The 15,430-nt window shown below is 51.0% G+C and overlaps 5 protein-coding genes across 5 annotated transcripts; 4 read left to right on the top strand and 1 right to left on the bottom strand.

Annotated features, from left to right (window-relative positions):
- Nucleotides 1-1,006: 1,006 nt before the first annotated feature.
- Nucleotides 1,007-2,028, top strand: BDZ83DRAFT_593858 (F-box domain-containing protein; the record flags this gene model as incomplete). The annotated part of the gene is made up of 3 exons (XM_060506670.1): nt 1,007-1,054; nt 1,144-1,867; nt 1,931-2,028. 3 exons carry the CDS (start codon nt 1,007-1,009, stop codon nt 2,026-2,028), a joined length of 870 nt encoding a protein of 289 aa, XP_060357794.1.
- Nucleotides 2,029-4,479: 2,451 nt separating this feature from the next.
- On the top strand, nt 4,480-6,855 carry BDZ83DRAFT_192884 (major facilitator superfamily transporter). Its single transcript, XM_060501607.1, has 3 exons — nt 4,480-5,031; nt 5,085-5,468; nt 5,537-6,855. Exons 1-3 carry the CDS (start codon nt 4,762-4,764, stop codon nt 6,674-6,676), a joined length of 1,794 nt encoding a protein of 597 aa, XP_060357795.1. The 5' UTR covers nt 4,480-4,761; the 3' UTR covers nt 6,677-6,855.
- A 499-nt stretch (nt 6,856-7,354) lies between these two features.
- Nucleotides 7,355-8,118, top strand: BDZ83DRAFT_643688 (uncharacterized protein). The gene has a single exon (XM_060509688.1). It carries the CDS (start codon nt 7,522-7,524, stop codon nt 7,777-7,779), a length of 258 nt encoding a protein of 85 aa, XP_060357796.1. The 5' UTR covers nt 7,355-7,521; the 3' UTR covers nt 7,780-8,118.
- Nucleotides 8,119-8,438: 320 nt separating this feature from the next.
- Nucleotides 8,439-9,190, bottom strand: BDZ83DRAFT_593851 (uncharacterized protein; the record flags this gene model as incomplete). The annotated part of the gene is made up of 3 exons (XM_060506669.1): nt 8,439-8,622; nt 8,694-8,914; nt 9,047-9,190. The coding sequence occupies 3 exons, from the start codon at nt 9,188-9,190 to the stop codon at nt 8,439-8,441; spliced, it is 549 nt and encodes a 182-aa protein (XP_060357797.1).
- Nucleotides 9,191-11,072: 1,882 nt separating this feature from the next.
- Nucleotides 11,073-12,352, top strand: BDZ83DRAFT_736085 (uncharacterized protein; the record flags this gene model as incomplete). Its single annotated transcript, XM_060512984.1, has 2 exons — nt 11,073-11,691; nt 12,111-12,352. Exons 1-2 carry the CDS (start codon nt 11,442-11,444, stop codon nt 12,350-12,352), a joined length of 492 nt encoding a protein of 163 aa, XP_060357798.1. The 5' UTR covers nt 11,073-11,441.
- Between the last annotated feature and the right edge of the window lie 3,078 nt (nt 12,353-15,430).

Consider the following 15,430-nt stretch of genomic DNA (forward strand, 5'->3'; position numbering starts at 1 on the left):
TCGTATCTGTGAGGAATGAGTCGATTACTGAACAATCTTAACCCAGACCTTGAAGATGATAGTGTCAACAACTGGGTAATTTGAATTGAAAACTGGTGCTGCTGGCCTCCACTGTCTCTGCCGGGTGGATGTTGGCGAGCAAAGTGCCCGCAGAAGCGAGGAAAAACAAGGTGCAGCGGGATCGCTCGCTTCGTAGATGCACTTGTTCAAATCGGGCGTGGCGCATAAGGTGACTCTTAGTCACCCAGCCACACTTGCCGCTGCGGTAGGAGCCACTCGGAAGGCAGCCTTGGTTGCCAGTTTCGAAAGGAAGGAGCCACCTTCTGTTGACCAAACAGACTCACCGACACTGACCGAAACCGGGCAGACGGTAACTGGCCGGGCGGACATTACACCGGAAATAGTCAGGCCCGTAACGGCCCGGCAATCCCCGCTCATTCATGGGCCTTGAAAGTTGACAGACCCAGTTCCCTGTCTCGAATCATCCAACTTTTGGCCGACATGTCACCGTATCCACTTTGTTTTCGACTCTCCCGCGACCATCAACCTTGAATCATCAGCCACTTCGCGCCGATAATTTGCACCCAAAGCACGACCATCACATCAGTATCAATCGCGCCACAAAGCCTCTAATCTGCAGACACGCCCTCGTCATCGCGTCCCCTATCCACGAACAGAATCTCTGTTCCTGGCAGGGTCCACGTTAATTGGTGACTGATCCGTGAGGGTACACTTTTTGCCCTGCCCTTCGGCATCTCCACCTTATCGGGCTGTCTCTTCAAGATACCTTCACCCAATCCGACCACTCTCTCTAGCCACCCCTCGCAATCTCAGCATACACTCCCCTTTCGACATTGCTTCGGACTCATGATCAGTTACTTAAATATGACCTACCTCGACGAGTCCTTGGGGCATTATTCCGGTCCTTCCTAAACGGCACGAGCCTTTGCTTCACATAGCTACTACAATCATCTTGCATCTTTGCCATCAAACTACGACTACCAACATGTCTGGTCTCACTCTAACAACACCAATTGACTCATTACCCAATGAGGTAAGCACCTTTCATTGCCCATCACAGCAGAGCGCCATCACTCTTACATAGTGTGCTACACTCCCGCTAACTACCTTTGCCCTGAACAGCTTCTCATTGCGATCCTATCCACCTTTGAGTCTCGCGAGCTGCTGCCATTAACGACTGTCGACCGCCGCTTCAATGCTACCGCCACCACAATACTGCAACACCGCCTCCTCCATACCGCGAAGATGGAAGGGCACGAGGTGATGCTGGAGAGCTACCACCCAAGTGCCAGGAACTCAACACCATCCATGACGTGTAGATTTGCAGGCGTTGACTTCCTGGGATACCAGTGGACAGGCGGGGAAGACATGGACTTGCGTGATCTCTCTCACCTCTACTCCCACTTCCGCCCGGTCGTCTCGGAAGAGACGCGACGCATGCGGAGGGTGTTCGGTCGACGGATGCTGGGCGCCCCACTTGAGCAAGAAATCGGTGATCAGCCAGTCGTTCAAGAACTTATCCTGGATGACGGAGAGCTCTTTTCTCAACTTTGCACAACAACTAGCCTGGCCAAGTCAAGTCCAAACCCCGGTCTTCTCGCTAGTCACAGCAATATTGAGAATGGCGTGGTACGAGTCTGGAGACGCTGGCTAGCAAAGGCAGCCGCCAGGACTGCCATTTGCCCAGCAGGGCAAGCGCCAATCGACGAGAGCACCATCTTGTGGGCTGATGCTACGAAGAACGTCGGCTTGCGATTCCGCGTCACCGATATTACCAAGGAGCGTCTACCTGTCTACCGCGGATTGGACGAGGACGCTCCTGTCGCCTACTCTCTGCACTACCAAGGTAAGATTACCATGTTCAAACCCCTTTGGCAGGCAAACGGCAAGCGACTAACAATGACATCAGAGTTACTGGTTCGCACAAGCCAAGTACTGCTGGCGATGGAGAAATCAGCAGTCCAAGAAGTTGTCGACTCAGGTAAATCAACCATCATAGCTTCATGAAAGTCCTTTCCGTCCGGCACAGACCGGGCCGGTTAAACACAGCACCCTACAACTACCCCAGGGCTCGCAGTGTCGACGACCTCGACTCGCAACATCAACATCGAAAAGTTTCGAGAAGTGCAAGCAAGTAGGCCAAGTCCTCGCAGATCGGTATTGGCTGAGTCAACGTCGTCACCGCCTGTTCTCCCTAGGATGGAACGCCTCCCAGAACTTGGCTACTTAGTAGCGGCCACCTTCGTGAAGACGAACATCCAGCGTCAGAACACCCACACCACTACCACATCTCTTCCGACTCTTCTAGATCACTTTGCTAACTCTGCCGTCCTCTTTATAGGCTTTTTCATGCAGCTCGACGCGAAGAGTGCCCATGCAGTGGAGACTGTCTTGATGGCACCCGCTATGCGACCATTCCAGCCTCAAGCAGTCGCTGTCATGTGAAGAAAGCGGTCATCTCAGGACCCTAGCGAACTTAACATCAGTGTCTGCCCGTCACATTCTGTCTATGCACAAGAAATAGACCAAAAACCGAACCGAACAGATCTTTCGGGGCCGCCGGAGAGCGAAACACGTCGCTTGTCTCTTGCCGAGGCCGCAAGGCCAACTACGCATTGCATGAGTTGCATGCATTGGATACAGAAGAGTCGACGTTTCAGCATCTTGGCGACATCATCATGCGCCTGGCATAATGGGAGAGGGAGGGCGATCGACATTGACTAGAATCATTTCGTCGCGGGGATAGATACAACATGGAATTTGGAAAGGGCGTTTCGGTGAATTCGGTCTAGACGGCGTTACACCGCAAAGGCCAACAGCGGCGATGCGGATAGACAAAAGGGATGGATGATCTTTGAGGATATACACAACGATATAGAGGCCCCCGATCTTGACAAAGTAATTGCCAAGGCCACTGGGGATGTTGAATTGAACAGACGTCCACCAGAATCTGGCGGATTATCCCTTGGATGACGCTCCATACACATCCGACTGCTCCATGTATGATCGACGCTGCGGGGGCCTTGCTCCAGCCGAGCGTTGTGGAAGAGGGGCAATAGGGCAGACAAACAACTAGGAATGTTGGTTAGTCATCCGCTTGCCGGCCGTTGAGATGATCGATCCCGCCGGCCGCAAGTACGTTCACGTCAGGTCCATTTCGTTGCTATGGTGTCAAAGTTGTTGATCAGAAAATCGACGACTGCGGCGCGGAGTACGTGGTGTGACATTGATTCACCGGTGAGAGACGGACTGCAACTCTGGATCGAAGCTGCAGCTTTCAACGTCGGTAACTCCATTACACCAATACAGCTCTTCACGGAATAGTTGGCGGCACCCTTTGGTCGCAAAATACCTTCTCGGGGTTACGGATCAGGACAGACGCGCCCTATTCGAGGCTATTTCAACGCTAACACCGGCAGCAAGAGCCACGGGTATGACTCTGCGCAGTCTGACAAGGATCCTTGTTGTTTGGTGGTTTGCGAAACGGCCTGCAACGAAGGGGTGCCCCTCCGACCCATGGCCAGCGGGCCAATTTACAGAGCCCGCCCCCGAAGAATCAACAAAGTTACCTTAGAAAGTGGCTCGGTTAGTGCGTTCTGTTCCAAATGGTAGAGCCTCATTCATGCTGGTGCCACAACGTGGTCTCGAGATGTTGGCCGCACTAGGTGAAAGGCCATGAGGCCGGAAGGCCGCCGGGGACTGGCCGTGGCCATCGCAAGCGGGTTATTAACAATGACATATTCTCATCAGCTTAAGCGAAATGGAGGCTTCAGTTGAAGCTGCGCCGGGCCAGACGAGCGCAACTTACGCCGCAAAGTTGCAACCAGCTGTACGCGCGTCAACCGTTGACCATCTGTCAAAAAGTCAAAACGGAACGGGGACGGGGAAAAGAGCCGAACTATGCTGGTCGTCATCTGGTGTCATAAGTCTGTCGGCTCCTGCAACTCGCGATCGACTTACTTTGATTCCAATTATCCTTGCCTTAACATTGGCCACCCCCATGCACCATGAAGGTGTCGGCCGACATCGAATACCAGAAACCGAGCCGCCCTTTCTGTGTTCCACCTCCCAAAGTTGAGATTATTTCCAGGCATTATGATACCTGGTCGGGGAAACAATAGAGCCAGGCCCAGCGAAGAATACTCAAGAGACAGAACTAGCATCAGGAAGGTTTCAGCCCGTCGTCTGCCCAGGCCGACGGTGGTCCAAGCGCACATCGGACGGGGGCCGTTTTGACAGGGCTTGATATCCCTGCAACCATGTCTCATCCAATGATGGCGCGGAAGACAAGGCCGAAGTCCTGGCCATCGCCGCCTTCACGACGCCTGGTAACCATAAGGATACACATGTCTGGGGGCCTGTCATGCCTAGGGCCGGTGGCATTGCATCATGTTGCTTGCAGCCGGTCAGGATCTCGAGTCCCTGCTGACAGTTCTTTTCCTTCAGGAAGTTCGGACATCGACTGTAGTTTTCCATCTTTCATCATAGAATGAGACTTTGTACCAGCTTAATTGCTTGGACGGCCCGATCGTCTGATATCTAATCTAATCAACCATATTCTCTTTTAGACCCTCCCTTTATTGTCTTTATTTCTTCAGCAATACATCTACTTCACTGGCTGGTCGTAACCGTCGCCTTCATTTCTCTTCTGTCCTCACTGCTGGTTCAGTTTTTATATCTACCGGAGCTGGGCTCCATTTGTGCGACAACTTACCCCGACTGGGAACTCAGCAATCGGGAATGATGGAGAGGGATATGGAAAAAGGCGGATTTGATCCAGCGCGGCCAGAAGAGAGCCATGCTGCACCGGAAAAGGCCCCGAGGATGATGTCGTTCGCGAGACCGCCGCCGCCGCCCCCAAAAGACGAGCCCGCACGACCAATGACGAGCTCGACGAAGCGCCTGTCCTTCTCGACGACAATGAGTCAACGGAAGATCAAGTACGGGACCGGAAGGTACTCGCAAACAGAACTGAGTCCTCAGCCGAACGATGACCCAGAGGATCCGTTGGTAGGTTCGGTCTAGCATTTCACAGTGGGCAGAGACTGACAGGCCTGTCGCAGAACTGGCCGCAATGGAAAAAAGAACTCAATTTCATCTCTCTACTAATGACCGTGGGCCTGATCGGAGGGATGAAGACGGCATATATGAGCGTCAATAGTGTTCTCGCCGTCAGATTTAATGTCTCTTATACAGCAGTGGCGTCCTTGACTGCCGTACCACTCGTCCTGTCTGCGTTTACAGGTCTCTTCAGTCTGGCAGTATCAAAGATATGGGGTAAGAGGCCGGTCTACTTGGTCTCGGTGGTGTTGATCCTCATCGGCGCGATTTGGAACATGCGTGCGGGCAACAGTTTTGGGCAGTGCATGGGAGCGCGCGTCTTCCAGGGCCTCGGTTGGGGTGCCTTTGATTCACTCGTCCTCGGTTCAATACAGGACACTTACTTTGTGAGTCGCCTGAATGAAGTTCCATCGCGAAATGCGGTAGGCATGACCACTTACTGACGTCCATCCAGGAACATGAACGCAGCGCTCGCATCACGATTTACCACGTCTTTTCGATTGCAACGACCTGGGGTGCACCTCTATTCGGAGGCCTGGCTTCCTTTAACGCGGGCAGCTTCACCATTCAGTTCGACATCATTAATGCCTTTCAGATCATTGCCATACCGCTGATCCTATTCGGTGCTCCCGAAACGGCTTACGACCGATGGTCCAGTGGCAGCGTCGCCCAAACCCCTGCGTCCGGGGTGTCGTGGATGTCGAAGCCTCCAAAGCCGCTCGGAAAGCCATCCGTCGAGGAAGTCAAGGCCTACCTGCGTACCATGAAGCCTCTGTCTTTCTCCGGCATGACGGATATCCGCACGCTGCTCCAGGCACCGCGCGCTTTCGTCGCGCCCACGACCCTGTTGCTCTTCGTCATCACATTCATTCCGTACTGCGCGCTGTGGAGCTTGACGGAATCTCTGTCGCTCCTCTTCTTCCCCATGCCGTGGATGCTCCGGGAGAACAGCATCGGGTCGCTCATGGCGGCGCCCTTTATTTTCTCGATACTCACCGCTACCGGCCTTGCCGTTTATCAAAAACGTCACGTCGGTTACTCACCCTACCATACCTTCTGCACCTTGGCTGGTGGGACTGTCCTCGCGGCTACCGGTATCCTTGCGTTTGGGCTCAAGACGAACGCCGTCATGTCCGAGGTGGCTGACGAGGATCCCGCCAGCGTCTTCAAGTTAGATGGCGTCGGCGCACATCTCTCCTTCCCTCTTCTGTCCTTCCTGCTGGGCTTCTTGGCAGCAGGTGTTACTGTCGTCGATACCGCGATCCGTCCCATCATCTGGCGCTCGACGCAATTTACCTCGTCTAATATGAACGTGTGCCTGCGAAATGTGGCCGACATGAATGCCGGCGTGACGTGCTGGAGGAACTTGTTCGCTGGCATCTTTGTTATGACGATTCCCAATGCCATTGTCATGTGGGCTGGCTTGAAGTCGACCGTCATCGGCCTCGGCGTCGCTCAGATCTTGGTCGCGATCGCGGTCTGCTGTACGTGGTGGTTGTATGACGAGCAGGTGAGGAGGATGGACGGACACGTCATGGGTCTGGTTGATTTAAGTATGTTGAAGAGGACTGGAAGCTTCTTTGATACGGATTGAGGGATGTGTGGCTGTGATATGCTTCGACTAATGATTGAGAATGATGGAACAATGAGCCAAAGACGGATGAAGGGAGTGAGGGAGATATATGGTGGCGCCTGGCTGAGTCGGACTCAGTCGGGGGCCCAGGACAAATCTGGATGATTGCAGGCACAAAGGGAACGTATTTGTTCCACGACTTTCTTTTGTTTGAGATACCACCAGATTCGGCGGCAAGCAGTGCGTTAGAGGGCCGGCGCCGGGGTGTAACTGATGAGAGACGAGGAAGGTTGGAGGTGAAGATGCAGGACGAAGAGAGGGAAGAGGTTGGGAAGAAACTGGGAAGTCGGCGAGCCTTGTGAAGCATGCAAGGCGAATCTATATAGTCTTCCAGTCGACTTGGCAAAAGGGGAGGGAGGAAACACGAGTAATGGAAGAATCACATTCATGATTGCTTCTTATGTCTTCATGCCAAACCTGAGTGCATCTACTAACTGGAAAACACGAGAACCTCAAGGGTGTCGTGGTTTCCTCTTTCTTTTGTCTTACATTTGAAGCACAAGGATGCAGCGTGGTCCTGGTCGGAGGGAGATGAGGGCAGGAAGCGTCATGCGCGGATGGGATGGGATCGGGGAGGGATGGAGGGTCTTTGAGTTTCAGGGTGGGGATTTTCGCTAGGTGGACTTGTCTTGGCTGATGGTGAGAGTTAGGGTTGGGGGACTCACAGAAAGTTGCGCTGCCTGTTTGCCCTGCGAAGAGAAGGCTTCATGGACCAGGAGAGTTTTGAGGTTGTGGTCTCGGCGTCATGGCTCTGAATATGCTGCATCATCGTGTGTATTCGCCAGTCTGGGAACCTGCGTGATGTTATGATGTTTCTTTGGAATGTCTCTAGGACTTCAAGTCTGGTGCGTGTTTCTAGAATGGTGATGGGACTGATTAAGATTGTGCTGTTAGGCTGGAGCATGCTCCGTCTGATGTTCGGGCAGGGTCGAGGTCGGACTCGTCTGATGTTTGAGGTGGATGGTGTGTTGCGATTGGGTCAGACTGTTGGTTTGATCGTCTGGAGTTTTCCAGACAGCCAGGGTACTGGGGAGCGCAGCGGATTGGGGGCGTCCGTCGTCTGATCTCCGCGTGGGGCGGGCTGGGAGCGTATGATGGCTTCTGCAGATTTGGACAGATGTCGTGTTTGTTTTGATTTGCTATTCCATTACATCACCAAAAGAGAGGTTCGCCTGTGTAGTGCAACTTGTGTTGCTATCTTGCAGGTGCTTTAATCAAGTGTTGACTGATTGGTACTGAAATTTTCGTGGTAGAAGACCGATCCTGATGAATGATTTCTAGGTCCGCTTTCTTTTAAAACGTAGGATGGGATAGTGAGAAGAAACCTTCAGGATTTGAGGGGAGCATTGCCGCAAAGCTGGCGAGTACAGTTGCTAAATTGTCGACTTTGGAGTTGACTGGGAACATTTTAGACTGAAGTGTGCTTGTCTATATCATTACTATGGTAGGTATATCTCTTAAACTCGTCTCTTGATATTAACCTTATTTCCAAGTACGCCACCAGAAAAACAATTCATCAATACCTTGACCCCTCCTATCGTGCCTTTTCGTGGCTTCCTTCGGCCGTCCCCGTCGCAGAACCCCTTGGGATATTATGTATCAATCCCTCACCATCCCAAGCTGAACCCCTCTAAGACCGGCTACGTTGCTCATTATAGTGTTGGCGGAAGAGTGTTCTCGCTCAAATTTGGTTTCCTGGATGGCGAATTTGATGCTTCTTTCTTTACATCCTCTCGACCTTTCTTCTCGGCTGCGCCATCTCCTGGTCCTCAACAGAACCAGTCGAAGTGATCTCCTCGGTGTGCATCGGTGCCTTGCGGTCGACCGAGACGCCGCGGGTAGTGCCAGTGCGGCGGAAGTATTTGAAATCGACAAAGGATACGACGGCGGTGTATGCGGCGAGGAGGCTGTGGAAAAAGTTCCCAGTCAGTTCTCATGTCTTAAGGCGGACAATTCGTATGGCAAATGGAAGACTTACTTGAGGAAGATACCGCATCCGACGATAACCCAGCTGAGGATGCAGCTCGTTCCGACGCAGCGCTGGATGTTACCCTGGATGGACATGAAGACGACGGCGCCCCAGAAGACGGGCTCGAGACCGTTGAGGATGGCGTTGGCTTTCAGGGAAGCCCAGCCCCGGCCTCGGGCCCAGTGCTGAGTTGCGATTTGGTAGATGATGAAGACCATGGACTTCACGGACTATGCGTTTGTTGATGTTAGTCAACTGCACTTTTTGATTTGAGTCATTGCAGCAACTGCACCAGAGTCGATCTGAGTTGTTCTGTGTGCTTGGCGGCTGCAAAGACGACAATTAGGAAAGGTTTTACTCACTATACCCAGAGACATGGTGTTTGTACGGGTCACTGGGCCGCCCTTGAGGAATATTCTGGCACCGGAGAGGCCCATGACGATGTGAATCACAATGATTTGCACAATGTGGACCTTCATCATGTGCCGGTTGTCGAACAGGGGCATACTAGCGAGTTTATCCATCTTTGCTTTGGTGATAGATGATATTTGGCGGGCGATGTGTGGTGATACACTCGGTGATGGTGGCAAGGGGTTCGAAGGACTGAGGGTTTTCGCTGTCCAGAATAGATTGATGCTGCGATGTTGGGATCTCCAAGATGCAAAGAGGATCAGGGAGGCATGCAGGTTTCTATATGAATTATACACGCCCACGTAAGTTTACTCTATACGCGTACGGCCTTTTCATGGCCAGTGTAATGATGGACCGCATCATCCGCAAGTGGTTTGACGAAACTAGCTTAGCAACGAAAACGCCCAGCGTCAGTTAGAATGGCTGTGTGGTTGGAACGTCATGTCACTATCTCGAGGGAGAATGGCAGTGCAAATCAGCCCGTCGGTCTCGGTTTCCCATGGAAGTGGGCCTGGCCAAACCCCTTGTTCTCATCCTACCAGCGAGCTTAATTGGCATTTCTGACAGCGGAGCGACTACCCGCACGCCGCCAAAAAAAACCCAAAATGTCGGTCTCGGTTTACAGTGGCTTGTGAGACCCTGGTTCAATTAAGCGTTTAAGGTTCTGGTGGCTGGGCTAGCCTGTAAGAGTCTCGCTGCCAAGGAAGAACCTAGACATGGTTGGTGACGATCTGCCATCTGAACATTGGATTGTTTGCCCCGGGAATCTGGTAATTCATGAGGATTTGAGACAAATGGCGAATGAGATGTCGCCAAAAGTGTCCGTTGGTTGTTGGGATGCTGCGATGTCACAGTCTCGTGCCGGTTGAGCCTTGAGGCTGTTCTTCTTACGCGCGCGGATGTTTGCTTGACCGGCCGAATCTTGGAATTCGACCCCCTTGGCAAACAACCCTCACCACCTTGACCAACCTTGACAGCCCCGAACCCCCTTGATCCACAATTGCTCATCATTCTCCAAAGCATCAGCTTACCTTAAGGCTTACCGTACATGAAGATGGTTTTCCCAGAAAATTAAGATTTGGTGCTAGACCGCACTTACTCTGTAACCTGAGGGAGGATGATTGGTGATTAGCAGGCCCGGATTCTCCGGTTAAACGGCACTAGCGGCAGTCGCAGACAATCCAAAGACGCATTGCGCCACGTCGTGGACTGATTCTAGGCTTTTCGGTTTCTCTATCGCGGGGAAGCGATACAGAAACTCTAAAAGCTTTTCGCCGACCTCATACCCTTTTAAGCTTCAGTTCATGAGAAAAGGGAAGGTGCAACAATTACGCTGTGAGATTATGGATTCGTGGAGTTGAAGATGAAGCTGTATGAGTTATCCCGCCTCCTTGTCTACAGTACTTTGTCCGTTCTACTCCTAGAGTAGCATTTGGCAGCATTTGGCAGAAAGCTTGATTCTCACGAAGTCCAGCTCTTGCATGTATTTCGCCCACATCGGGTTTACCTAAATTCCGTTGGCCTTGTTGGAAGCTGTCTAACGCAACTGTTCTGATCCATTTTCGCTTGAATTCTCAACTAGAAACCAAGGCATTTTTGCATGTAACCAACTAATTCGATATATTGTGAAGTACATGTGGGAAAAGCTGGAATCCTTACGTGTGGCCGAGCACATCAAGTTTCCACTGGTTATGTCGAGCTGAACGACACCCCGCAGAGACGGAAATGGGTTGGATAACAACGAGAAATTTACAAAAGATCCAGGAACTACATCTCGCATTCTCTCCACATGCTTCAATTGAAACGATGGCAAAGATCAAGGTTTCGCATGAGCTCCACATAGTTGTTCATCAGCTACCTTCACGAAACGGCGCACTCTCAACAATGAGCTGAAGGGTATATCGGGACACCCTTGATAGGGTATATTAGAGCCGAAAGACGTCGAATCTCTTGCTTCTGAGGGGTTATCTTCTCAGAGATGGATACATAAGCAGAGAGCTCCCAAGCTCTCTCGAGGAGGGCAGCTTTCAACAGATTCTGTCAGTGGACTCGCCCCGTGCCAGCATTATCCTACCGGCTTACACTTAGAACCACTTCAGCCAGGATCCAAGTCAAGTTAGAGATTTGGCTCAAGCTCCCAATAGGTAGTACTCAATATGCCGGAGGCTTTTACCAGATGCTGCAGCAGGCGTGACGGGGATGGTGACTTCATGCTCGATCATCCTGTCCGGGTCAAAATAGGATTTGGTCTTCGCTTTGACCAGCATAGATCGTTCTACGATTTCTTTTAGGACGAAGCCTTTCTTTTGTAAGGTCATTTTCGATTGGTAAAATATCCTCATCGACATGGGGGCGAGTGTCGTGAGCCCACCCGCGGACTGGAAGGCGTCACAGCCTGAGAGCGCAAGTTCCTCATCTTCCGGCAGACGTGACTCGGATACGCTTGCCATGGCATCGCTCAACGATGCCGAGATGGCGGGGACATTTTCTTCGGTAGCCAAGCTTTCGCTAGTTGCGGGTGGTTATCCAGGTCTTCAAATCGCCATACCCATTCTGCACAAGTCCCATTGCGACGTTGAAATGCGGTATACCCAAGGTTCGTGCAATATGCCCCTGTTCGCGATCACCCCATTCATGACTTTCTCTGGCATAAGCCGGACAGTGATGGCTGTCATACCTACGTGTTGAGCAGGAATTTGGACGGACTGATATACCCGATTCCACACTCGCGGGAGTGAAGTATTGATGAGCTCGAGTAACCAAGGTTGCGGCTGTCAGATTTCGTACGGTAGTGTGAAGTGATGCTCAAAGCTAGACAGAATGGCATCGGACTGGGTTGTAGATAGGGTTCTGTAGATGTGATACTCGAATCTTTTGAGGCAATGCGCCGGATCCCGGAATCCTTCAGGCACAGACCTTCGCGCTCGTATTACAGAGGAAAACTTTTCCCGAAACGCTTGCAGGTAAACACAACGATCTCCCCAATCAGGACAACTGACTTCGTGTCGCAAATAGACTATGTGCGTGGACCGCCCTTCTCGACATTCAGGAGGGATTCTGCGGAGATGAGTCTGATCCAGGCTGGGATTGGTGCGAGTACCCTTCGTAGAGGCGTATCACGCTACTCAGCCATTAACGACCAATTCACTCTCTTGTTGGTCATGTCAATGTCGCCGGGGTCGTCCATCAACCCCGATAGAGGACAAAAATCAGTACAGCCACAAAAATCGGAAGACGAGTTCGTATTGAGGCCTTGATATCGTTGCTCAGAGACACCATCAAGTTTCTCAATTTCATTATGCCAAGAAGCTCTAGAGAGATAAGTGCAGTCTTGTAGTATCGCTTCGTGAAGATGTTAAAATACTTTGGGTCCCTCGCCAATGGCCATAAGTGACAGGCAAGCTCACCCCAGAGATGTCGGACAAGCTGTGCGCGCGGTCCTCCTTTCACGTAGTATGGCTTGTCGCGGCCCAGGTATTCTGCTGCCAATTTGTATGGTGCTCAAGCGGCTAGATTCCTCTAGGACGCAGGTACTGATACAGGTGATCTTCGATCTCTGTTCGCGCATAGACTTCTTTGTGCCGCAGACTGTCCAGTGCCTGTCGAGGAAGACTACCTTGTTAGGTGCAAAAAAGGTATTGCAAAATCCATCCCCGAGCAAACCAGCGGAAATCCTTGAAGTCACGCCAGTAGCAACTGCTTTTGACACTTGATCGCTGGCCGCTTGTGGCATCATAGAATCGGAGAGGTACGAATGGCAAATTTCGGTTTCTTAATATTAGCGCAACAAGGAATTGATAGATTCGGTGAGTTCGGCACTGTTACTCTTGTCGCTTAAGCACGTGTCGACCCAAGCCCAATATATGCCAGATCGCTTGGCAATCTCGCACGTCTTGGCGATCTTCGCGAACCCCTCTTTGTGTAAGTGACGGCGAGGCCTTGCAAGTCTTCCTTTATGCGACACTTAGTCTTCATCTTACATGTACGTATGAGACAGAATAGCGTATTTTGATTTCTTCGACTATGCATGAAATTCAAACGTCGCACTTATGAGCTACATACTGATGATTGAGATAGTGGCGAGTTGGGTCGGGAGGTGACAATACTTGAGTTTATAGTTGGTGAGGAGTAATATGGAGTTCAAAGCGAACATTTACCTTGGCTAAGAATAAGAACCATTGGCCCGTGTGGGTCACACTGTCACCCCACAGATTATCGAAGCCATGGGCCAATCGGACTTTAATTTACTATTTTGGATGGATGACATAGCCTCTTGTATCGAAATACCATATAGTATTGAGTTGAGCGCGTGCTTTGGACACATTGGGCGTACCGTGTAGTCAAGAGTGTACCGTATTGTGTAATTTTTCTTGAAAGCCTCATCCCGTTAAGTTCGGAGAAAAGGCTACCTCAGAGTCTTTAATTGTTAGAGCCTCGTCACGTTTGTGTGGGATGATGATTTGTTCTTTTTGTCAGCCTATTGCCACCAAGTTCAGTCAAATCAGCCTAGATCAACGTCACATTTCAGAATAGTTAAGCATGATCACCAGTCATGTGTAGTGGAGTTCAACGATAACAGAATATCGAAGCACGATGACCTATCTTAATTACTCAGGTCGTGTTTGCAAGGTCTAACATGAGCTTATGGCTGAAGACAACTCAACTTTGGTTTCTGCTTTTCGTAGTGTTTTGAACAAAAGAGGAATAAAAAAACAACACGTGTTTGTAATCATTCCTTACATTCGGTCTAAGCGAATCTTGTTCACGATTTGGCTTGCAGAAGTAGTCCAGCCTGCCGTATTTCAGGCCGGAAATTTGGCTGAACAGGTGTAATTGATGGATAAAGTGACATGTGATCAATGTTCCGTGACATTTCTTTCAATTTCATCAACAGTCTTGGGCAGCTTTCCTCAAGCTCTTCCTTGTATACACTTGAATCAATAGGACCGAGTTTCAAGGCTTGAAAACATCCATAAGTTCAATCCATCCGACTAGAGGGTCTTCACGTAAGGTATTCTATTTCTTTGAATATTGCACAGCAAGGGTCCCATCCAAAAAGAAAAGCCAAAACAGACTGGTCAGGAGATAATAGCGCCTGAAAGACATCGATGGATGAATTCAAGACCCTCTAACTCGCTCATGACGATCTGCGGGGCGAGTATGGCACAGTTGGTTGGCACGCGCGGATCGCTAGTACAAGTTATCAACACTCACGCTTAGCAAGCACCAGTGTGGTATTGTCAGCTCATCTCGTCAGCACATTCTTATTCCGTAACGTTACATGGATGAGTTGGCCTCAAGACTTTCCGGGACCAAGGCATTGAAACGTGTTGTTGACCATACTGAGATGGTGGCATCTAAGCCGCCATCATTCAACTAGGTAAGCAACGAGTATTTTATCCGGAAACATCAATCTCGCATATCATCCTTCCCTCTTCGTCCATTCGTATCGACCATGGTCGCTGCCTAAGAGTAGGGAAGGGAGCTACATCGAGAAGGTCTCAAATCACCTGAACTAACTTGACGATCAGCGGGCGACTCAGTAGACAGACGGGGTAGGAGTCGAACCCCCCACGTAGCTAGTCTCCTCAGACGTCGGAGGCTGAATTCACAGCTTAATCACCGTTGGGTGCAAGGATGTTGATCCGTGAACCCTCTGAAGGATCAACGGAGTTAGTCGAGCTGCATATTCACCGAGACGCATCACGTACTAGGAGCATAATCTTGCTCGGGCCGAGAACACTAGGTTAAATGATTGGCTGCGAAAGCTTCCGGTCGGGGCTCAGAGCTCCACTGTCATATTTCACAACGTCTGCGTCTCTGCCAAATCCTGTTAGCTGTTTAGTAACAGTCCAAGCTTACTATATATCCCGAGGCGGACAAGTGCGCTGGTTGCCTGTGAAACTTACGGTGTGCGGCTTCAGCCGGCACTCTGGATTGGACGCAAATCCTTGTCAAGTCATTCATGATAAGGAATGCCGCGTCGGAGCAACGGGACGAGAAAATGAGGCACAACGGGATGCAGGGGCCTCAAAGGAGATCTCACTTGGCACTTTTGCCAACGAATAAACGCCGACCTAATCGTAAAACGTGCAAAAGCGACAAGGATTGTGATCCAAAAAGGTTTCCGTCGCTCAAATTTCGTGAACCGCGACTCACGCCCGAGATCCGCGCTTGCTCAGACCGCACCGAGATCCGGTTTGAGCAGTACATGTTGATACTTTGCCATCCGTTCTTGTCTAGTCGTCGCCCGGGAGGCGTGCGATGGGTCAACGTCTCGGTTCGCGCCGGGCTTAGCGGCGGACTTAGTGTCTTCGGCTAAGCATAACAAGATT

This window comes from Colletotrichum acutatum (genome assembly GCF_030867785.1).
Source record: "Colletotrichum acutatum strain CBS 112980 chromosome Unknown BDZ83scaffold_228, whole genome shotgun sequence".
Lineage (NCBI taxonomy): Eukaryota > Fungi > Ascomycota > Sordariomycetes > Glomerellales > Glomerellaceae > Colletotrichum > Colletotrichum acutatum.